The 25,487-nt window shown below is 40.0% G+C and overlaps 1 protein-coding gene across 9 annotated transcripts in view; it reads right to left on the bottom strand.

Annotated features, from left to right (window-relative positions):
- The window catches only part of PKP4 (plakophilin 4), a 209,914-nt gene that overhangs the window by 33,071 nt on the left and 151,356 nt on the right, over positions 1–25,487 (bottom strand). For 5 of the 9 annotated variants that reach the window (XM_007671144.3, XM_029072547.2, XM_039913124.1 and 2 more), the window contains 7 exons: positions 22,346–22,477; positions 22,053–22,243; positions 20,993–21,554; positions 14,405–14,593; positions 13,011–13,227; positions 8,157–8,289; positions 247–460 (listed from right to left, as the gene is read on the bottom strand). In XM_007671144.3, the coding sequence (XP_007669334.1) occupies positions 247–460; positions 8,157–8,289; positions 13,011–13,227; positions 14,405–14,593; positions 20,993–21,554; positions 22,053–22,243; positions 22,346–22,477 (1,638 nt within the window). The remainder of the gene's footprint in view (positions 1–246; positions 461–8,156; positions 8,290–13,010; positions 13,228–14,404; positions 14,594–20,992; positions 21,555–22,052; positions 22,244–22,345; positions 22,478–25,487) is intronic. The other 4 variants (XM_001509806.5, XM_029072548.2, XM_029072549.1 and 1 more) reach the window with 1 other exon arrangement.

Below are 25,487 nucleotides of genomic sequence, written 5' to 3'. Positions count from 1 at the left end.
CAGTGCTCTTCACATAGTGAGTGCTCAATAAATATGACTGAACTGATTGATTACCAGAGTGATGCTTTTTTGAATTCTTAAAGTTATACAAGTTGGCTTTTGGATCAAATGATTTATGATTTTATTATAACTTTAACATAGTGATTTGCCACAACACCCTAACCAAATAATTTAATGTAAATCATTTCATAATCCAATTGCAAAGGTTTTTTTAGTCTTAAATATATATATATTGCTTGTTCTTACCAGTTACAAGCTCTCTTATCTCGGCATCAATGGATTTTCTTAATAATCTTAATAGGGCAGGTATCCCACCAACGTTCTTCATTGCTATTTTATTTTCATCAGTAGATTTTCCATAAACAAGGTTACGTAGTGCACCACAAGCATTCTTCTGAACTTCCAAAATTCTGTGATCCAAAAGGTCAACCAGATGCTTGATTCCTCCTAATCTACATACCTAGAGAGAGAAATATCAGCATTAGCCCAAACTGGTGCATTATTACTCTAATCAATGGCTTGACAAATCTTGATATTTGTGAAGAAAGAATTAGATGAAATCAATAATGAGTAATATAAAAATTCAATACATTAAACAGCATAAATGAACAATTATCTAGTTAAGTTGCCCTTGTAAATAGATAATCTCAACAACTGGGACAGCAAAGTGAATTATTGGTTTAGATGATAAGGTTGGGTATTCTAGATGGTTCAGTTAACTGTCATTGTCAAATACCCATTTCCCTTTGCAAGAATGGACCAGATCAGTCTCCCTTCCCAGGTCCAGAGCAAGAAGGAGTTTGTAAAGCATTGGCTTCAGTCTTCCTTTATTTGTTGGGGAGAAGACTTTTGTTGGGTAATTCAACTGTACCTCTCATTCCAATAAAATGAAAGCTCAAATAATTTAGTATTATTAGCATTTTCTGGAATCTTATGGTCCTGCTATTGCTTTTTTCAGATATACTTAATCTCAGATGTACTTAAGTATAATTCATGGTGTTCATGGCAAAACAGATGCTGGAGTAAAGTAAAAGAATGATGTAGGTTTAAAATTGGAATTTGAGAAACAACATATTTCTTGATTTAACAGCATAAAATGGCAAAATGTCAGTATATATATATATTCTCCATTTAATACTTTTTTGGGGTGCTGGCTGGTTCCTACAAGTAGAAAAAGCAGCTGTCTTAGTAGCTATACTGATAAGGCTTCAGTAAATTCCTCTGCCTTAGAATTTACTGTGTTTATAGGTGAAAGTTTAGGCAAGGGAGTACTTACCTGATGTTTTAAAAGCTCTCTGATGTTATGAAATCTTTGAATCTCAGGTGCCCCAGACATGGGATGAGTGACAGGTATGGCTGCTGTAAAATGTTCTTTGAATAGTATAGAAACTACCACACTCAGCTGGTATCCACTTAAAACAACTTCTATTTTAGCTTCCCAAATCAGTACCAAGTACATTAGATTGTCAACTCTTTGAGGGCAAGGATAGCTGTCTTTATTCTTCCCCTTAAGTCACCTCGTGGCAATTAGAGGGCTCCATAGAAAGCAAGCCATTAGTATGGCCATTGCGGATAGTAATGAGGATCCAAATACTGTATGATCTGGCTTTTAAAAGCCCTACTAGGAGGAATATAATGCTCCTCACAGAATAAGTCAAGGAGAAGAATCAAATAGTCCCCAAAATTCTATCTTTTTCTATCTTGTACCTGGGAAATGAACTTATGGGGTATTATTGTGGTCAGGAGGATGGAAAACTGATATCTGCTAAAATTCACAAAATTCATGGATTCAAGAGAAATAGTATGGCCCCATGGTTATAGGACAGGCCTGGGAGTCAGAAGGACCTGGGTCCTAGTCTAAGCTCTGCCACTTGCCTGCTGTGTGACTTTGGGCAAGGCATTTTATTTCTCTGGGCCTCAGTCATCTCATCTGTAAAATGGGGATTAAAGCTGGAAGTCCATGTGGGACATGGATTGTCTCCAACCTGATTAACTTGTATCCACTCCAGAGCTTAATATAGTGCCTGGAATATAGTAAGCACTTAACAAATACTATAAAAAACACAATTCACTCTGATTTTTCACCCTACTTTGAAATTCTTTAGCTGTGAACATTATTTGCCAGCTTTAAGAATACAGGTCAATTAATATTTTTTAATATTCTCTTTTAGCTGAATTTCTACTGACCACCAAGAAGGACTCAAAAATATTGACAGAAAATAGCTTTGACAGGTAAAAAGTCAGCTTTCAACACCGGAGCAAGTTCGCTATGAAAATCAGGTTAAAAGAATTGCACTGTAACTTATTTCTGTCAGGATTTCAGCACAAAGTCTTTCAGGGCAGAAGCAAGATTTTTGTCATCAAAAGTGTGAAAAAGCAAAAGAAAAGCATAGTTGGACATCTGGTATTTATGTGGAGGCAAAAAAATATAGCAGATAGATTTTCCCAAAGAAAAAGATTTTCAATTAGTTCACTGTAAATAGTCAATCTCTCTCCTTTCTGATTTTTGTTTGAAAGTGGGGAATATGCAAACCCATGCATTGTTAGCTAATGGGTCAGAAAGTGGAGATTTGGAGTCTTTCCAGCTTTGTTCAGTAACTCTCTGGTCTTCTTATAATGAACCTGGCAGTCACCCCCACTAGAGCTATGGCTTCAGCCCCACAGCTGGAAACCACAGCTGTAATGGTCCCTTTTACTCTCAAGGAGTTGGCACCTACGCACTGAACTGAAAGAATGAAATAATTCTGAGTGATGTATTACAACCCTTCCAAAAACATGAACGGCAATTCTCTTTGACAAAGAGCTATATGAACTGCAAAGGTTTTGAAGGCATCCTGAGGAATACAAAATGTTTAAACAGAAGCATATTTCTCTTACTTTTTTATTTTAAAAATCAATCATGTCAGTGTTTTTCTAAGTTAGAAAAAACAACAGATGTTTTTTTCGGAGTTCATGGACTGTTTTTGTGCAGAAACAAAGCTGTTTCTTAGAGTGGGGTCCCCTTAAGCAGTCCGTCCATATTGCTGTCTAAATACTTGGAATTGCAATTGTGCATGATTTTCCCGTTCATCTATCTGCTAAAGTTATATATTGCCCTTGCACAGGGAGCTGTCAGGGTGTAGCCGTCTATGACTCTATGTGGCAGAGAGATAACATTCTGCATTAAAGATTTATGTGGTGTTTATTTAAAGACGTGCCAAGGCCTCTTAGTCTAAAAAAAACTACATTAAAATAATAAAGCAGTTCTACCTCCAGGCAAGGGAAGTCATACCACAAGTTGGTTTTCTTTACTTAACTTTCCTTAATGTGTTTGATATTGCCAATCTTGGCACATATTTGATGTCTCCTGCTTCCTTTAATTTTCCTCGGGGCTTCCAAGACCTCTGAACACAGTGGGTGCTTAACAAATGTTACTGGCTGACTGACAGACATCCTGGAGGGACTTCCAGTCTTTTGGCGGGACTCAATCTCCACTGCATGCTCAGCAGCCCCACTGAAAATAATATAGAGTTTACTTGCCGTAAAGCGGTAAGACCATGTAAAGGGGCTAAGAAATGCACCCATGTCCACATCGGAGACTTAACAGATCTCTCCAAATTCCTGGCAGTAATCAACTGACATTACTAGGCTTGCAGGTTTAAAGAAAGATACACACTTTGAAACAGAACACTTTCCCTAAGACTTTTACACTGAACCATAATATACAATATACAAAACTAATGTCAGCTCTTTAAATTGAAAATGGGACTATAGGAAAATATTTTAAACAGAGACAATGAAACCCAAAAGTCATTTAGGAATCACAGTCATTGTAGTATTCAAAATGTAGTTTGTGTTCAACTTGTTTGGAATAGGCAGGGCTCAGAAAAGTTGCTTTTAATTTCAGGAGCTGAAGAGATTGGTATAGTTTTCTTCCAGACACATATTTTGCATACTTGCATATTCTCCCAGGGAATGTTTAGTTTTCTTTTAAATTTCTTTCTTGCCCTGGCTATTCCAGTAAAGGGATCATGGCTGCAATCATTAGCTAAAGAATCTAAACCTAAAATTTGCACTAAAGTCTACCCTTTCCTTTCCATCCAAAATGCTATCATGTCAATCCAAGCAATTCCCCTATCCCATCTTGATTAGTGTATCAGCTTCTTGGTTGACCTCCCTGCCTCCTTGTCGGTCCCTACTCCAGTCCACACTTCACTCTGGTGCCTGGATCATTTTTCTACCAAAAAGTTCTGTCCATGTTTTTCCACTCCTCAAGAACTTCCAGTAGTTGCCCATCCACCTCCGTGTTACACAGAAACTCCTTACCATCAGCTTTAAAGCATTCAATCACCTTGCCCTTCTAATTCACCTGATTGCTCTCCTACTACAACCAAGCCCACACATTTTGCTCCTCTGGTGCCAACCTACTCTCTGTACCTCAATTTCATCTATCTCGCTGCTGACCTCTCACCCACGTCCTGCCTCTGGCCTGGAATGCCCTCCCTCTTCATACTTGACAGACAATTACTTTCCCCACCTTCAAAGATTTACTGAAGGTACATCTCCTTCAAGAGGCCTTCCTGGCCTAACTCCTCATTTCCTCTTCTCTCACTCACTTGTGTCACCCTGATTTGTTCCCTTTATTCATTCTCCCCTCTGCCTCACAGCACCTTCATACATATCCATATATTTATTTATATTCTTGTCTGTTTCCCCCTTTATGTTGTAAGCTCCTTGACAGCAGGGAAAATGTCTATTAACTCTGTTATATTGTACTTCCCCAAGCGCTCTGCACACCGTAAGTGTTCAATAAATACAACTGATTGATAAAAATAAAGGACACTGTCCGTATCCAATATCCTGCCCACTACTTTTCCAAGGTGTTTATTTCTTTCCTGGGGCAAAGACATAGGCTTCCAACACCTCATATGTTCAGTAATCTGCTAGCAAGCTTTAATTTTGCAGTCCAAAGTTCTTTTATGTCTGCAGAGTAGAATGATGCCCTTTTCATGGAGTTGTCCTTTTCAGGGGGTCATCCGGTTCACTGCTTTCTTAGACAGAACAATATTTATGCCCTTAAAACAGTCCTCTATCAAAAGTCTATTCTTTCTATCAATGTTTATGATTTTCCTTCCATCTAGACTGTAAGCTTCTTGGGGGCAGGAATACATACTAATTCTTTTGTACCTCCCAAGCATTCAATACAGTGCTCTCACCAGTGAATGCTATTAATTTCCCCTTTCTCCTTCTTGAGAATAACCGTTAGTAAATAGCCATGCAGAAGGTGTGAATTCATTTTGAGTGTTTATGATTTGCAGGTGGTCCCCCAAGACTCTTATCACTTGGAGATGTTTTGCTGGCATGGATATCCTGTACTAGATAAAAATAATAATAATAATTGTGGTATTTGTTAAGTGCTTACAATGTGCCAGGCACTGTATTAAGCAGTGGGGTGGATACAAGCAAATCATGTTGGATAGAGTACCTATCCCATGTGGGGCTCACAGTCTCAATCCCCATTTTTCAGATGAGGTAATTGAGGCACAGAGAAGTGGAATGACTTGCCCAAGGTCACACAGCAGACAAGTGGTTGAACTGGAATTAGAACCCAGGTCCTTCTGACTCCCAGACCTGTGCTCTATCCACTAGGCCATTCTGCTTTTCTAATGGATCCCAAATCCCATTATAAATTGCCTATAACAGGTTAGTTCCATGGAGGGGAGGAGGATTATGCTGCTAATAATTCTTGGGCTGTGAAAGTTCTTTTGTCTATTTAACCAGATTAACTCCTTCCATAATCCAACACCATCTCTTCCAGAGAAATAGATCTAACTGCCTTTTCACCATTTTCCTTTGACTGGGCACATGGCACATGAATTCCAGTGCACAGAGAGAAGACTACTTTGAAGTAGGATAATCAGTCTAAGTTGCTAGGCTTATATCCCTGAAGTATCTTTCTTCAAAAGATACATAATGCATTTAATTTATAGCAATAAATCACTTTCTTTACTCTTGCTGCCATATAAATTAGAAAAAAAATCTTTTTTTTTTTAGTCCTGAACTTCCTCACTAGGTTCTTGGTTGCTCTTGTTACATAAATTAGTTTCCCAGATACTTAGACACACTGTTTTAGTCACTTTAATCTCAACAAATCTAATGCTGCTTGCCCTTTCTGCTTTACTGCAGATTGCCAAGAGAAATTATTTTCTATCCTGTGGAGTTTCCCTGAATTTTTAAATGACATCCTGGTGTTTTATTTTAATTGTTAAGATTTCATGCTGGATTTTATATGGGTCATTTCTTTAAGACAATCTTGCAGGGATAAATCCATAACAGAGTTAGGCTTAATTTTTTAAATTGCACATTTGAGCTTCTAGTTAGAACCTTGCTGACAGGTGGCCAGTCACTGAGTCAAATTCTGGCTGGATTTAAAACAGAACTAGATTATTTGACTGATAATATTGGGCATTTTCCAGATAAAGAAATGAGGATAAACTTGTGTTTCTGGGAATTTAGTGATTTCTTGTAGCAGTCAAGGAGAAAACTAGCTTTTCTATGGAAAATGCTGGCTGGGCATATAATAGGATATTTTCACCTTCAATGCCTTTTCTCAGTTATTAGGTACAACACTGTCAGAGGTAAGGACTTTCTTTATATAGAGTCTTTATATCCAGAATGTGCATTCTTGTCTGAATTTAACTAATTCTGAGCTCTTTACTTGAAAAATATAAAACTACCAAGAGGATTGGTAGGTAGTAAAATAAGAGGGTGAGATTTTCATCAGCTTATATCTTCCTCTCAGATATAAACTTCACCACTGTTCAAATCTTTGAGACCCCCAGGTTAAATAAATGCAGGGAATTATACTTCAGATTCTCACTAAATTCTACTTGGAAGTAACAAAAAATGCAAATTTTCTCTGCTCTGAACACAAAGTCACTGGGAAATACACTGATTTGAACACTCTGGTCCAAAGTAACATATGAATCTAGATTGATGTAATTACTAACTCATCAATTATGCAATCATATAACTTTAGACACTCTCAAAATGAATAAACCCAAACCTGCAATTTCTTAAACCATGCCAATAGGCATTTTACACCTGCCTTTTCCGCATCAGTTGGGAACCGCTGGAATTCTCTTACTTCAAATTTGAAGCAGCATGGTCTCATGGATGGAGCATGAGCCTGGGAGTCAGAGGACCTGGGCTGTAATCCTGGCTCTGAAACTTGTGTCTTATGTGACCTTTGGCAAGTCACTTAATTTAGACTGTTAACCCCATTCAGGATGGGAACTGTGTCCTACCTGACACACAGTAAGCGCTTAACAAATGTCATTAATAAAAGCTGCATGGCCTAGTCAATGAAGCATGGACCTGGGAGTCAGAAGGACCTTGGTTCTAATCCCGCTCCACCACTGCTCTGCTCTGTGACCTTGGGTAAGTCACTTTAACTACTCTGTGCTCAGTTACCTCATCCATAAATTGGAGATTAAGACTGTGAGCCCCATGGGGCACACGGACTGTGTCCAAACTTATTAACTTGCATCTATTCCAGCGTTTAGTGCCTGGAACATAGTAAGTGCTTAAAATATACCATTAAAAAACAAAACAAAACAAAAGCTCCAGGCCCTAGATATCAGTCTGGATGAAGTTACTGTCATTTAGGGAATTCTCTCTGGCAAATGGCCTTCGGAGATCAGTTAACTTATTTCAAAGAAAAAACGTGCCTCTTGATAAAAGCAGGCTAATAAACCACTTATACCTCCAAATTCATTTGGTCATATTTTTACATGTTTCATATGTCTTTATATGCTATATTACATTGGTAAGAACTTACCACAACGCACAGTACTATAGCAAACCAAATAAGTACAAACATAAAGGAAAGACTTGATGACAGTTTCCCAACTTCAGAACAATTTACTGCTTAGAGAAGGTTAAAAAAAAAAAGGAAAAAAACCCATGATTGATAGCACTTGAAACTGAACACTTAGAAAATTTCAACAAAGTTAATCGACAGTGAGTAAACTATCATCCATGTTAGCGAAGAGGTGCTCCTTAAAAAGCTGCTTAGAATGAAATCACCGTTAGTGCTCAATAGCTCTAACTAAAACTCAAAAGGATCTACTCGCTTCCCACTCCCTTCCCTTCAGTTACACGCAAATGTTTCATACCTCGGTTTTGACTTTGTTATCCCCAAAGCACAGGTGCTGTAGATAGGCTGCTGCATTTGCTTGAACTGATGGGAACTGATGCTGGAGCATATGAATCACCTCAGGCAGTTCTGGGTCACGCCAGGCAAACTCTCTGCAATAGAAGAACAAATTTTCTGAAAAATATTCAGGTGGTGCGTTCCCTCACTAAGATGGATCAATGACACCCGTCTACTTTACAAAGCTTTGCTGCAGCCAGAAGAAACCGCTGGGCTCTGCCCATCAGACCCAGCTCCAGGTGCCCCTATGCCTGGTTCCTTGTTGGTGTGTGGCAGGTAGACACTGGTTGCAACAGTGGAGTACACAGCTCCGACAAGGCTCAGGGAGTCAGTGGGGCAGCGCTTCAGGCATTGCTGCCACTTGGAGCACTGGCTTCCCACCTGCCACGAGGTGGAGGGGGCAGATTTTGTCATTAGCCACGTAGCCTGAGGTTCTCCTCTTCCTTCCTGTCCACCACTATAGTGGAGCAGGGCAGGTTGTGACCAATTCGCCAGAGAGCCGCCAGACCTGGAGCTTTCCCAGAGTTTCTCAGAGTTTCTCTCCTGTTAGAATATGAGTGCCCCAGGGCCAAGAACCCTGTCTTACACCTTTTCCCGGAATTCAGTAGGGTGCCTCGGTACAGAGGCTGCGCTTAATGAATGTCAAAAATAAGGGTTATATCCAAGCTTCTCAGATGCATGCTAGATTAAAAAATGAGGGAGACTATATAGAGGAAACTACTGATGATGACAATAAGGATGATAATAACAATAAATCAACTTGTCACCAATAGCAACCAGGAGGAGGAGGGCAAAGTAAGTTCCAAGCCTGACTTCGAGGGACTATGAGGTCGCTATGTCTCGAAGAAGGCCTTGAAAGAATTCAAGTCTCTTGTGTTTTTGTACAGCTGAATCCAGCCTTGAAAATAAGGACACTCAAGGAGCCCAGGGCTTAAAAGAAATCAGGTGGTAAAGATACAGGCAGTAGCCCTAATGAGAAGTGCCATCTATTCTGCTTCTCCATTAGGCTTTCACAGGAATTTACATGTGCAAGGTGACTCACAGACGAAGAGCATGCCCTGTGTATTTTCTGGAGATTGAAACTCATGACTCAGTTTACTGCAGAAAGGGAAGCGATAGGCTTGGCTAGCAATGGAGAGGACAGCATAAATAAATTGAGCAAGGCCAAAACAAAACTGTCTTCCCATTTGTTTCAGTATATCAGATTCTAGCCTGCAAGGTAGCAGTCAAGATATCCATTATTTAGAATTTGTAGAATGCAGACTTGCATATATATGCTACATATTTTCCATTCCCTTAAGTGCAATTGATAAGAAAGCAAGTTTCTTATTGTAGAACTTTAGAGGTATAAGCAATGTGAAGTGTCCAAGGACTTAATCTCTAAGGATTTTAATTTTATCAGCTTATCCAAGTCTCTTGCTACATTTAAAGCATAATAAATCATTAGACTGTCAAGAACCCAATCAAAATAATGAGCCTAATTTTTCCAATGCCTAAAGTTTCTCTCTGGTAATGAGATTTTTTTTAAATGCTTTTCCCAAAACCCTAAGAAGAAAATCAATTTGCTGCAAAATGACAAGAGCAAAAACAACAGAAAAATACATTTGCAGACATTTATAAAGGAAAAAAATATAAAGGCTACTGTAGTTGAAAGAGTATATATGACATCCTTTTGGGCAGGGAGCACAAACTCTGTGAGAAATTATTTTCAAAGAGGTTAATGGTGATGCCTAAATTTGATATGCTTAAACGGAATTCAGCCACCTTCAATTTTAAAAGGCGGAGTAACTCTATGACAACCTGTAGTCTGTGGCATGATGGCTATTAGTATTGTGTAATGATGGTAGTCAACGAGAATTCAATAAGTGATTGAAGTTGATTGACTGACGGAAAGAATTTACACTTGGGTCCCACTTTCTAAAGGGCTCTGCACATATATGGGTAGATACCAAAAAGTGATGATCCCCATATAGGGCAGGGTCTGGGTCTGACCTGATCATCTTAGATCTACTCCAGTGTTTACTATAGTGCTTTGCATATAGGAGGGGTTTAACAAATATTTTTGTTATTGCTATTATCATTTCTTTGTCCTAGGCTGAACAACATGCAACATTAAACCAGGCTTAGGAAAGAAAATAAATTATAATTTCTAAAACTGAGATGGGCCAAGGACTTCTTAAATTTAAGATTTCAATTTCATCCTGATGGCAGCTCCAACCAGTGTGATTGCTGCTATAACTATTGCAAAATAATATTTGCTCCTCTTATGATGGTCATCATAAGCCAAGTTTCACATAATCAAAACTAGACATAAGAGCTTTAGGCATTAGACAATGAAATTATCATACTATGAGTAGCTGAATTGTATTACCCATCCATGAAATCTTTGTTTTGGGGGAACCAACTTGTATCATGTCACAACTGGAAGCCTTTAAAGCAGATAGTAAGTTGAAAGCTCAATCACATTACTGCATTTAGTCCTGCATTATTTTATTTTCAGGCTTAGTCAAGATGCCATAGAGAAGCAACATAGCCTAGTGGAAAAGACTATGGGCTTGAGAGTCAGAAGGACCTGGGTTCTAATCCTAGCTCTTCCACATGTCTGCTGTGTGACCTTGGGCAAGTCATGTAACTTCTCTGCACCTCAGTTGCTTCATTTGTAAAATGGGGATTCAATCCTACTCCCTCTTACTCAGCCTGTGAGCTTCATGTGGGACAGGGACTGAGTCCAACCTGATTAACTTGTATCTACTCCAGCTTTCAGAACAGTGCTTGGCATGTAATAAGCACTTACGTACAATAATTACTTAGTTTAGAATACTAACATCTGTAATATGTACTGCTTTATAGCATTACGCATTTTTGGTTGTTGGTAAAGAGAAAATATAAGGGGTAGTCATAACAAAAATCACAATACCAAAATCTGGAAGGGAACATGGGAACAGTTCAGAAAAAATTTGGATGATTCTCTACAAGATATTTACTTCTTATTCAGTAGAAATTTGAATGATTCTTCCCAGGATATTTACTTCTTATTCAGAAGGAATTTGGATGATTCTTCCCAAGATATTTACTTCTTATTGTAGCTTGGATAGAATTTGTGCTTAATCTGGCAGAGTGTCATTACTTGGTCAAGCATAGAGAAAGTAGGATGTTTAGCTTCCTACTGTGATTGTTACACAAGCAGCTTTCCCAAGATGTGTCATTCAATAAACCACAGGGATAGAAATGAGGTTACTGCCATTTCGGGTTCCATACCGATCCAATTTAGTTCTAACAACCCAAGCCTTCAATTACTGATGCATCCCAAATTCATCCTGGAGGGTCACCTTTTTAATGTAAATTATTAATTAACACCAATTACTTCTTTCTTGGTGGGCAGGAAGTGAACACATTTTGCTGAGATCCAGCTTAAAATAACATCGAGGCAGTTTTAAATTGCATAACGATTTTGCATTAATTTTAGAAAGATTTCTCTTTCCATAACATGCATTTGTTTTCAACATCTGCAGTTACTTCCTGAAGAGTTGGATGACCTACATTTTAATTAATGCATTCAATGAAGTGACCTCATAGTATGTTACACCCTTTATATCTTTAAAAATATTCCAGAAAAAGACATTGCATCCTTGGAATCAACGGAGAAGCATAGTCTATTTTCTGTTGAGTTTTCACAAGTCCTAGAAAAACCACTCTTTGCTAAGGGCAAGTAAACTCTTTGGGGAACTAAAATAATAATAATAATGATATTAAATATTATTACTATTTGTTAAGCTCTTACAATGTGCCAAGCACTGTACTGAAAGCTGGGGTAAATAAGTGACAAATCAGGTTCCACCTGGGGCTCACAATCTAAGTAGAAGGGAGAATAGATATTGAATCCTCATTTTGTAGATGAGGTAATGAGGCACAGAGAAGTGAAGTGACTTGCCCAAAGTCACACAAGAGGTACATACCAGAGTCGGCAATAGAACCCAGGTCCTCTAAGTCCTGGGCCCATGGTCCTTCCTCTAGTCCACACTGCTTCTTTATATTACATTTTAATCAACTGTCAAGTTAACTCCAAGTAGTCGCTATGGGTCGACGATGACTTGCCAGCATAAGACAAGACAGGGCCTAGTCCAACGTCTGCCTGAAATTTACCTGTAAGAGTCAATCTGCAAAACCTACCCTGCTGGGTTATTCAGTCTAAACTGGCATCCTAGTAAAGTACCCAAATACCTCAATGATAAGGGCACAAAAAACCTCACATTATGTATTAATAGCAGTAATGGCATTTATTAAGTATATATTATATTTGCTAATGGCATTTGTTAAGCACTTACTAGGAGCCAGGCACTGTTCTAAGTGCTGGGGTAGATACAAGATAATTGGGATGCACACAGTACCTGTTCCAATAAGGCTCACAGTCTTATGGAGTAAAATGGAGTAAAATCTCCATTTTACAGATGAGGGAACTGAGGCCCAGAGAAGTTAAATGACTTGCCCAAGGCCACACAGCAGACAAATGGTGGAGCCAGGATTAAAATCCAGGAAAAATGTTTACTGGGTGCAGAGCACTGGACTAAGGGCTAGGAGAGAATACACAAGTGGAAATTCAACACTGTCTCTCAGGGGTTCACTACTCTACTGTCAAATGTACTACAAAAAAAAAAAAGGACATCATCATGAATGTTAAATTAGTCTCAGAGATCTGCATTGCTGGCATACAAGTTAAAACACACTGGAAGTCCTTAGACAGTACTGCACGATTTTGATCAAGGCCTACTGAGGAAGCTCGTGATAGGGGGTAACTTCACAAATAACTGGTGCTTACCTAGGGTCCTTTTGGATGCTATCGATTGATGGTGATCTTGTTGTGCCATCATCAGCCGGTGTTGCATGCTGCAGCCTGCCATAATTGGACTCTGGCATTCGATACTGCATCTGCCTGTAGGGCTCCGCATAGGTAGCTGTTGTGTTCAGAGCGTAATTGTTTCTTTGGTATGTAAGAGTGCTTCGTTGGCTAGATGTCCGCTGCAGATTTCCAACTCCTGGAGTAAAATGAATATTTCAAAAAGAAAAGATGTTGGTTTTTGTTGCACAACATCACTGCAGTTACTATGAACACATTCTTGAAAAAGAAATGGGAGAAACAGATATCAAGTTCCATGATTGTCACAGTTCTTTCAAGTAAACAAACCTTACTATCAGGTCTTTTTAAAAAAACCCTGCTAATTACCACTAGAAACAAGATTAGGGGGTTTCAATACTTTGTTTAACTAAATAGTAATTTTGTAAATTATATTAGCTGGAAAGAAGAAAATGAGCCTATAAATATGTTTACAAAGCTTTTTAATAAGATTCAGGGTATGCAACCTCAGAAGAAAAATGGGAAATAAATGAACTAATCTTCCACGAAGCAAATGACTGAATCTCCCCAATCCACAGTGAGGGGGCCAACTCTTGCATATTTATCTAGTTTTGTAAATTATCAAATGAAACCATCTATTATGAAACATTGCAGCAGTGAACATGCCTGATTATTTATTTTGATAAATATAACAGCCCAAATGCTAACCATTTCCTTTACAAAAGGGTGTAGAAGAATATCTGAACACTGTGCTTAGCTTTAGGATGTTTTAAACTCAATTTTTAAATGCCTTAAATGTTTCTTAATTATCACTATGACCTCCCAATCTTTCTGTAATTCTAATCTTTCTATAGTTTATAATATTCAACAAAATTCAAATATACTCTTAAGCTTTCAGCAAAGTGAATCAGCAAAGCATGATTTGCTCTTCAGCCTGACTTTTAAAGATTCACTTCCAAGTATAATTCATGAATCACAGTGTCAAGAAGATTGAAAAAGACACCAAGTCCAACTCGTGAACATGAATGTCTGCCCTGAGTACTTGCTCAAGGCATTTCAAAATGCAAAGTGACTGTCAAATGTTTTGAGTTTCCTTTTCTAACCAGTTGTTACTCTGACTTAAGAAAAGGAAACTTCCCAGTTGGATCTGAATGTCTGATCTGAATGTCTTACCTTCTATTTTCCTTTATTAGATTTAGCCATAAGAGGAGACAACCTGCTGATAAGCAAGAACTAAGTGACAAATATTAGCGTATAAATGGGATTCTTTCCACTGGGGACCACAGGCTAAATAAACTGCATCTTTATTGTTTTATTCCTTAAATTGAGAAACCACCTAATGAGAAATGAACACCTACCTGACCCAGTACGATATAACGCTGTTTGCGACCCTTGGAGTTCAACTGTACCATGATTTGGGCTGCGGTACAAAGGACTATAATATGTTCTCCCTTCATATATAGGGGTGATATGCAGATCTGGAGAGATGGTTGAGCGCAGTTCTTGTCCAAGCTGACTGTGCTGACTGGCATATGATGATCTCAAGCCTAAGGGCACAGAAGATCTATTACAAAAAGCCTGGGCAAGTTATGCTGAAGATGAAAACAGAAAGTGTAAGGCTACATTTTACAATAACTCATGATCAGATTGGAAACAAATGACATGTTATGTTCAAATACTGAAATTAGGACAAGTTACAAAAACAAAATTATTAAAAACATATGCCATAAGAAAGCATAAAAAGCATCTACAAGAAACAATCAAATGATGTTGCATGCTCTTCAACAATGTCAAATGTTGCAAGACACTTTTCTGGGGACGAAAAGTACAGAAAGTTCATATATTCTGTCATCAATTACCTCTTTTAATGTTACCAGAAATATTCATAAACAATCAAAGGAAACACCCACAAACTTCTGAAAGATTACATTTAATGTATACAAAATTTTGGTAAGTAATAACTATTGATTTGTATCTTAAATAATCTGGAATCATAAAAATAGAAAACTTATTAAGGAAACAAGGCGAGTAGCTATACGGTTACATAATCTTGCAATCTAAACTAGATTCTTAACGTTTGATATGATAGGAAAATATTATTTTTTTTAACCAGCCCTTAGAACAGTGCTTGGCACACAGTAAGTACTTACCATCATTATTATTATTTCAAAATGGTAATGCCTTAAAATATTTTTAATGACAAAACTACCGGCTCATGCTCACATCTGGATAAATCTAGACTCTAAGTAAACACAATTTTTTTAGAACAGATTATCAGATAGCATCTAGCCCAGACCCAGAAAGTTAGGCAATGACCCCATAAAACAATTTTAAAGACAGCTAATGCTCTGGTATCTGACATGTCCAATCAACCAGTCAGTGGTATTTATTGAGCACTTATGGTATGCAGAGCACTGTACTAAGGGTTTGGGATAAAACAGTACTAGAGAGACAGTACAATTGATTTCTGCCCATAAGGAGCTTGTAGACTAGAGACGGAATGAATTGATTTTGGATGGCATTTAGGGATAGCTGAGAGGTAAGAAACACCTAGGTCCCATTTCTGTTCCATGGTCGGGTATAGGTGAGGGGAGAGATCCCTAAATGCCACTCTTGGCCAGAAGCAGGTACTATGTGGGCCCTCTTTCCCCTGTACCCCCAGAATTAAAGCTGAGAATGACTGTAAAAAATGTGCCCCCTTGCCAGGGACGGGCATTAGACATTGGCTTGGGTCAAAGATGGCAGTAGTTTCCTCTCTTCCCTGGAATCTCAGACTCCGGGGGATGGTAGGGTACTTTGATTCCGTTCCTGGGAAGGGGGTGGGGTGCACATATAGGAAAATCATTTAGCTGGAAACATTTCAGTTGTCTGAAAATTCCTCAGACAGACAAAAATTTGCTTAGGGAAAAGGAAAAACAAAAATGATTTACAGACAATGGTATTTTTTATGTTTGAAAGTAGTCACAACAGAGACCTATTAAAGAAAAATATCTTGCTTTCCCACCATACAAGTTAAATGACTGACTCGACTTTTGACTGTTTTAAGTAAATGAACGTGGATTGGGACGGAAGAGATAACTGTCAGCTACACATTGACCAATGAGGATAAACATGAATGTAAAAAACACATATGTACCACTTATATTAAGATCATACCATTCATTATTCCCCTAGAGATCCCTGGACTATGAAGCAATTCTAAATAGGTTCAGTGAAGAAAAAGATCACGCCACTGTTTTCATGACAAGATTTTAGTCATCCCCCACAACAGATTCCTAATTATCTTTAGGTGAGGATAAACTGTATGGCCTTGCATGGCTCATGAAGGCACAGCACTGAGGTAGATAGAAGATAATCAGATTGGATAAAGTCCCTGACCCACACAGGGCTCCCAATCTAAAAGTTGGAGAATTTACAGATGAAGGGAACATAACTGTATTTTTCTGACAGCGTCGCTATGTGACGAAGAAAACAGTCTTGGACCAGGGAGGATGGCAGCCCTTGCAGCATGTGAGCTAGCTGAGTGGGCAAGGGTGTACATTTTGATGAAGGATGGCTCATGGAGTTGTCGGGAGCCAGAAGAACCTTCTTTAGGCAAGAGCTTCCTCTCATCGGAAGGGCGGCTGGTGGAGGGAGGTTTCCCTCTCAGAAGATCATTGGGCTGCCAAGGCCCGCTGCCTGAGAGAGAAGCTCCTAAGTCCCCATGACACTGGATCTCCCATCAAACCCTTCTCCAGCCGGGAAAGGTGAATTGACTCCCCCATAGACAGAAAGCTTGTTGTGGGCAGGGAATATGTCTATTTAGTGTTGCATCTTCCAAATGCTTAGTAAGTACAGTGCTCCAAACACTAAGTGTTCAAAAAATATGACTGAATAAATACACAGGAGCTGGGTGAGGGCTTCTCAAATTATACAATCTTGGAAAAGCTATGGCTGCGACTGTGACTGTTGCGGCTGCTGGCCTCTGGGTTGTGAGGAGTTTCATATTCAGCTCCCCTAATCCCTAGCACCCTAATACTCTAATTACCTTTACTGCTGTCCTTGCTTTTTACATTGATTTTATGTTTTCATTGTTTCAGTTTACCTGGTCTGTCATCAACCCCTCTCTCCCTTTGGCTTGTGAATTCCTTGGGGAACAGGAACCAGGCCTAATTCTCACCACTCCAACTGTTCCCAGTGCTTTACACACAGCATGTGCTTGAGAAACATGTGGCTTAGTGGATAGAGCATGGGTCTGGGAGTCAGAAGGTCATGAGTTCTAATTCTCACTCTGCCACATATGCTGTGTGGCCTTGGGCAACTCACTTCACTTCTCTGGGTCTTAGTTACCATATCTGTAAAATGGGGATTCATTGATTCAATCGTATTTATTAAGTGCTACTATGTGCAGAGCACTGTTCTAAGTGCTTGGGAAAGTACAATACAACAATAAACAGTGACACTTCCTTCCCACAATGAGATCCCAGGCTAGAGGGAATGTAAGCTCTATGTGGGACAGCAACTGACTACCTTGTATCTACCCCAGCATTTAGAACAGTGCTTGGCACGTAGTAAGCACTTAACAAGTACCATCATAATAATAATGAATATTATTATTAAATACTACTGATGCCTCCTGTCATCATCACCATCAGGAGCAATCTCTTATGAATGAGAATAACAATAATAATAATGGTATTTGTTAAGCGCTTACTACGTGCCAAGCACTGCTCTAAGCGCTGGCTCTGTTCTAAGCACTGGAATAAATTGTAACTTCCATGGGGGTGGTTTTTCTTGCCCGAGAATGACAAATAAAACTGACAGAAGGTTAGTAAGACATTTGATAGGAAATATTAATATCTACTGCTCACTTCACTGATCATCCAACCTTTTCCATATTTTCTCCCGCCAAATCATCACCACCATCGTGAACAGTATTGAGCTTCTATGTACAAAGTGCTATATTAGAAACTTAGGAAATTTACAAATTACATAAGAAACTCCCCACTCCCTTGTCTTAATATATAACCCTCTGCAAAACCCAATTTTAGAAACTCCTCTTTTCCACAACTGCAATATAATAAGGCAGTCTGTCCATTCAGCTTCCATGGATATTTTCAGAATTATTTCAAGGACACAAATCCCTCAGTGTGTGAAAATCACAAATGGATTCATCAGTCTCTCTCTAGTTGCCTTACCTTCTCCCTCCCACCTATCCACTGACTGTTGGTGCTTTTACTGTCTTAGTACAATTTCTTTTGTCTTCTCTTATCTGATCAGGCCTTAGAACTTATGAGTGTGTGTGTGTGTGTATGTGTGTGTGTTTTGCATTGCAGCTGATTTAGGAACAAGAAAAGGCAGCACTGAGAAGGCAGTTTAAAGGAAGGTTGCTAAACCTGAGGGTCCTAAATTCAGCAGAGCTTCCACCACCTACTGGGTTCCATGTGGGCAGAATAAAGCAAGGGAACCTTTAGCCCCCAGGATAAAGCCTCATCCTGGATGGAGGAAGAGAGGGTTGGGGCTAGAGAAAGAGGGTACCTGCACCCCTAGTTCTAGCTCAGGTCAGGTCAAAGTCCCTTCCCTTCTGGGCAGGCATTGGCCTCAGCTTGGATTGAGGGAGTGGGCACACCTGGTTTTCAGACAGACCTGACCCCGCTGCTGGGGTAGATACAAGTTAACCAGATTAACAAGTTAACCCTACTAAAAGTTCACCTCCTCCAGGAGGCCTTCCCAGACCAAGCCCCCCTTTTCCTCTGCTCCTCCTCCCCTTTCCATTGCCCCGATTCCCTCCCTCTGCTCTACCCACCTCCCTGCCCCACAGCACTTGTTTATCTTCGTACATGTTTATTATTCTATTAATTTTATTAATTATGTGTTTATATATCTGTAATTTTATTTATTTATATTGATGCTACTGATGCCCATTTACTTATTTTGATATTTTGTTCTTCCTACTTAAACTGTGAGCCCCAAGTAAGAAAGGAACTGTGCTAACTTGATTAGTTTATATCTACTCCAGTGCTTAGTACAGGACTTGGCACATAGTAAACACTTAACATATACCACAATTTTTATTGTTATTATCATTACCTAGATGATCCTACCAGAAGAGGCTTGGAAATCTCAGGGAACAGGATATTGTTGGGTAGAGACTGTCTCTGTTTGTGGCTGAACTGTACTTTCCAAGTGCTTAGTACAGTGCTGTGCACACAGTAAGTGCTCAATAAATATGATTGAATGAATTGAATGAATGAATGAAAGGTCGTTCACAGTCCCTGTTCCACAAGGGGCTGGCAGTCTTAATCCCCATTTTACAGATGAGGTAACTGAGGCACAGAGAAGTTAAGTGGCTTGCCCAAAGTCACAGCAGGCAAGTGGCAGAGTCAGGATTAGAACTCACATCCTGATTCCCAAGCCCTTGCTCTTTTCACTAGGCCATGCTACTTCTCCCACCTGCTACCTCCTAGGGCAGGTCACAGCCTTTGCCCAGAGAATGGGGATCTCTTGGCTCCAGGCAGGCCCACAGTGTTTGCTCTAAAGAGGGGATAGATGAGGTGAACTACAAGAGGGACTGAAACTGTCTGGCTCCCATGAAGACCTGGGTCTCCGCTTGAAGTAGTATTCCAAACATCCCTCCTCTGCAGTGGGGGTGAAGTGGTCAGAGCATATCTCACATCACAGTTAAACTGGTGGCAAATCCAAACAGATTCCTGTTAATCTCTGAGGACAGGAATTCTTTCTCCCAACCCTATTGTTTTGTACTCTCCCAAGCACTTAGAGTATTCTGCACACAATAAGCACTCCATACATTCCACTCATTGTTAATTATTGGCCCCAGAAATTCCCTGTTCCCTGTTCCCTAAGATTTCCAAGCCTCTTCTGGAAGGTAATAATAATAATGATAAAATTGAGGTATATGTTAAGTGTTTACTATGTGCCAAGCCCTGTACTAAAGCACTGGAGTACTAAGCATTAAGTAATCAAGTGAGCACAGTCCCTGTCTTAGTAGGAGGAACGTGTACTGGAATCCATTTTACAGGTGAGGAAACAGAGGGCCAGAGAGGTTGTTCAGGGTCACACAGCAGGCAAGTGGCAGAGTCCGGTTTAGAATCCAGATCCTCTGACTCCCATGCCCTTAATCCTTGCCAGCTGTCAAGAAACTGCTCACCCTCCATGGAAATTACCACTGAGCAAACAGACCCCCGGCCTGTTTATAGGGGTTGACAGCTGGGTAGCTGCTTGGCCCCACACTGTAATGTAAATCTAGAGTGCATGAGCCAGAGACAGATTCTATGTTATCAGTGGCTCTGAAGTTAACTACAGCTAGGATCTAGCTTTTTGGAGCATACTCTGCAGCAACCCTCCAGTTCTTAATTGGTTCCATGAAAATTGTGTGTCAAGTGAAAGAACGCTAAACAGAGTACTGTTTCACACAGGAAATTTGATAAAGAGCATGCATATGTTCCCAAGATTGAAAAAATTGACTCCAACTATATAATAAATATATTAAAAAACAGTTATGAAGACGTGATCTAGTTACATGGTCCAGTAGCAATGTACATATGTATCAACAACCAACGATTTGGGGTTAGATTCTTATTGCTAACATAAGTAAATACAGTACTTAATTTTCAAAATGCCCTCTTTCACATTCTATCAAAAGGTACCACTTGCTAACTGAACTGTACTTATCTATGTTAAACAGATAACTTTATCTAAAGGTAAATAAAAATGTCCTTTCCTGGCATTAAAATTAAATAGGGCTAGCACAAAAGAGCCCTTAAGAAGAACAACATTATAGTGGGGAGTGGTTATACATCAATAAACCATTCCCTTTTTAAGCCAATGAAGGCTCCTTCTTCAAAAAGGCAGCCAGAGTGTTTTGCAATAAGTCGGCAAAACCCAAGTATCCTAGAAGCAGATTTATTGCTGGATATTAGCAGCTGGACTTTACCTTGTTTACTAACCTGTAAGGCTATCAGGACGAGGTGGAACCATTCTCTCATAAATTTCGTACTGTGGCTGCCCGAACTGCTCGATGTCGTGAATAGTCCTTTGCAACGATGTTCCCAGATGCTGAGGGACGGCAGTCATTCCGGAGTGCTTGGGGGAAGACGATCCCACCTGGGCTTGAGATGGAGATGCTACTCTCGTCTGCGAATCCGTGAGCGTGAGCGGTGAGCCTACCCGGACTGCCGCCTGATATTGCGAGGCTGTTCCGTTGGGGTTCCCCGCCGGCCTCGACGAGACCGAGCCCATCCGCCGCACCCCGGTCGGCGAAGCAGGTCTCTGGGAAGCGTACGGAGACGCCGCTCGCTGCGCGGGTAAGGTGGTGGATGAATACATGTTGGAATTCAATGGCCGTGAGTCAGCTACCGACGGGGAGCCATATCCGCTGCCCAGAGAAGTTCTCAGGGATCCCCTTGAAGGAGAAACCCCTGTGCTAATAACGTAGGAAGGAGATTGAGCTCTGGAGGGAACGGAACTAACTCGTCTCATGGCCCGGGTGGTGGTGATATTCGCAGATGGCTGATGGAAGGAACAAAGAGAAGTGGTTGTAAAAACAATCTCACTGACTGTGTTGGAGTTTGTTAGAGAAAAGGAAAACTAAGGCTGAGCGCTTCCCTGCAAAAATGGCAGGATCTTTGAGGTTTTTGTTCTTTGCTCCATCTTCAGAATCCACATTTTCTTCCTGTTATTTTTTCTTTCCCATCAAGAGGCTTTTGGTTTAAGCCCCACTCATCCCCCGCCCGCTGAGAAATTAGTAAAAACAGACCTCAAGTCCCATAATAGTCCCTTCCCCTCTGGCCTCTGTTGCTTTTCCCAACATACAAATGTGTTTTTTTCCTCCCCCAGGGGCTAGGCTGATAGATTTCAAGCTGACTGCATAATTAATATACAGCATAACATTTGTTTGCTACAAGAGGAAATGGCAATTTCGTATTGAAAATGTTTTACAGAAGTCTCAGATTATTCGCAGCTGCTTTGGCATTTTCCAAAAAGACCCTGAAAGTATTGAGGGAGTACCTGAACTAAGGTTTGTCCTTCGGCTCTTGAATTTCTCACCAAATGGTTATTATTAGACCCGGCAAATGTAGGCTGTTGTCTGTTATCCAATTTGCCCAAGGTCTGGGTGTTGTGGAAACTGCTTGCTTCCTGGTATCCACTGTCGGAGTAAGAATTCATTTGTGTCGAACTTCTTGAGTTGCCCAATGATCCTGCAGAAATAAAAAGAGGAGAAGATTTTTATTACCCAGTCTTGAGCCTCACAACTGAACAAATCACTAAACAAATCCTTGCTTAAAAGATCTACAACAGACCCTCACTTTCATGGAGAGATGTCTGGTCCGGTGAATACAGGGTCCCTTGTTCTGCTTCCGTCCTGATGAGATAGGTATTGGGATGGACAGTGTCAGAAACTCTGGATTTGCTCACACCAGTGTTTGGCACATCTGTAAAGCAGATACTTTGTTCAATCTAATGCCAGATAAAGTGCTTTTTAACAATTTGGTGATATTTCCCAGGAAAACAATGTAATCTGTATACAATATTATAATCCAACTACCACCAACTAATCATACCGAATGATGATTTTGAATCCGGACTATATAATTACTCTGAATAGTAAAATTAAGGAAATAAAAACCGCTCCAGAAAATTAATCAGACTGTTGAGGAAGTCATTGTATATAGAAACCTTATTCCTCTCCAGATTTTCTGACTCCATTTCAGGCTGCTCAAGTAACCAAAAGTTTGCAGTCTAACAAGATCAGGTCTCTTTGAGACAGGCATGTACAGATGTGATTATCCTTTCCTCTCTTTCCTCCTTCCAATCTCAGTTAGGCTTGGCTAATCAGCCCTCCACTGTCACACCACTTCCCACCCACTCAAACAGCTTTCCTGTCCTATCTGGCAACGGACCCCAGAGTTAATTGCTTTCAGGAAGTTTACTCTAACGAATGTGAAAAATAACAAACCCCCTCTCCAATGGCCAAAAAGGAACCAGCCTGGGCAACAACATTTCAGGGAGGTTATACACTGCCTATCCTGATGGCTACCCAAGAAACTCGTAGCAGGCTGAGACCCTGTTTTGCAGGCATTCTGGTCATTCTGTCCACCCCAGAGTGCCTGGGGCCTCCAAGGTGGGCTGGCACATCTGGTCAGATTGCCACAGAGAGTTTAAGAATAGTGGCATAAGACCTATGGATACTGCATAAAAATGTTTTTGAGAACCACGATGGTTCAGTACAAGTGATAATCTCTTCTTAAAGAATACAAGCTTGGTGAGAAATATTTGCTTCTCCTTATCTATGAATTTTTCAAAAAGAAAGAGGTAGGACAGATAATGGTGCATCAATAAATAAAAGTTTCACTAAATTTTTTTGTTTTCTTAAATGCAGTCCATTCTATTATGTTAAAAAATATCAAAAAATTATGTTCTATTCTATTAAAAAACCGGACTGAAATTCTAAATGTGTTAAATTTTAAAAAATCAAACATCAAAAAGATATTGCCTCTAAAAAAATGTAAAAAGGGGCTGCTAGATACGTTATTTGAAACAAAATTTCCAGCTAAAAACCCTCTCTATGACTGACAGATGCACTGATTAATTTGGCTCCTATTTAGTATTTAGCAATTAATGATTGGATGCAAATTGATCATCTAATTCTTTACATTTCTTTTGCTTAAAGGCCAAGTCTACAGTGAATAATGAAAGATTTCAGAGTTCTAATTGGCACTTTCGCACATCTAAATTAAAAGTCCTCTTTCCTCAGACCAGAGACCAAAAATCCTAGAGGAACAAGTGAGGAAGAGAAGACCAAGAATATTTTCTATTTTTGGAGTTTGCATAGAAGGTGGCTGCTTTAGCAAATAAATCACACTCAATACGAAATAAAAATATCTCCTTTTTGAAACAAAAAGCACACAAGATCCAATAATGTGGACACACATGAGGTAGCTCAGGTTAACAGGAAATCTGGCTCCCGGGAACCTGGGACACAGAAATGGACAGACAGTCAGCGCACACACACACACACATTCATCCAGTTGTATTTATTGAGGGCTTACTGTGTGCAGAGCACTGTACTAAGTGCTTGGAAATTACAATACAGCAACAGAGAGAGACAATCCCTGCCCGCAACGAGCTCACAGTCTAGAGACCACACACACACACACACACACACACACACACACAAACACATATTAAAGTGGGTGGGGGTAGGGAACACACACAGGAGTTTGACCCTGGCACCTAAATATCTACAGCCTAGATTTAGTTCAAAGTGGAAAGCTTGGCTCTCTGCACTCTCCCTTCACCAGTGTGAGTGGGGAGTGGGTTTATGATCATACTCTGGGCTTGCTTACATGGCATTGTAAACTTCTTGAGGGAAGGGATTGTGCCTACTTTCATTATTGTACCTTCCCAAATGCTTAGTGCAGTGCTTTGCACACAATAATAGCTCAATAAATACAGGGCACTGTACTACTTAAGGAGAGATGAAGATGATGAAAAGATGAGATGGAGAGATTGAAGGAGAGATGGGGGAGAAAGTCTGCAATAAGGGAGAATGGATAGAGGCCAAAGATGGGGTGGAGAACAGGCATACCTCTCTGGGCTCCCTTTCTGGCCAAACCAGGAGCAGATGAAAGAAGAAGCAGAGGAAAAGAGAAGCAGAGGGAAAAAACAACCTGCTTTCCTTTTGCCCTCCTTGGTTACCTGCATCCTAATTGAACTCACCTCCTTTTCAAACTCCTCTCCTCCATGATGGTGGACCAATATCACCACTGTCACCAACCTCAACAGGATTTACTGATGCCTGAAGGCATTTTTCGATGCCTTGTCTCACTGACATCCTTCTTTTCCCTTCCAGCCACACGCAATGCTCAGTTTTAGCTAAATGCCTTGGCCCCACCCTGTGTTCCTGTAAGAGTCTATTTTTACTATCACCCCGATGAAACTACTTGAGCCACAGTATGCTATTGCTCTTACTGTATTTATTATTATCCTTGTCTATTACGTTGTTTTCGTGCTTTCATTGTTTCAGTTTTCCTTATATGCCTCTACCCATTTTAGTCTTAAGTTGCTAGGTCCCTGGGGGTCAGGGACTGTGCCTGATTCTCACCCATGTATTTTTCCCAGAGACTAGAACAGTAGTTTGCACACATTAGGCACTTAATAAACACCACTGCCACTATTACTATCCTATGCTGAAATGGACTTCTTCAGTCCACACTCCACTCTGCTGGATGGTTCATTTTTTTAAAAAGCGCTCAGTCCCATTTTTCGTCATCTCACAAATTTCCCATGGTTACTCATCCATCGCTGCATCAAACAGAAACTCCTTATCATTGGTTTTAGAGCACTCAATCAGCTCTCCCCCTCCTACCTCACCTCGCTCATCTCCTATAATAATAATCCAACCCACACACTTTATTTTCACTGTACCTCAATCTCAACTTT

Source organism: Ornithorhynchus anatinus, chromosome 9 (genome assembly GCF_004115215.2).
Source record: "Ornithorhynchus anatinus isolate Pmale09 chromosome 9, mOrnAna1.pri.v4, whole genome shotgun sequence".
In the NCBI taxonomy this organism is placed as follows: Eukaryota; Metazoa; Chordata; class Mammalia; order Monotremata; family Ornithorhynchidae; genus Ornithorhynchus; species Ornithorhynchus anatinus.
The sequence above is the reverse complement of the archived record's forward strand: the minus strand, read 5'-3'. Positions and strand labels throughout refer to the sequence as shown.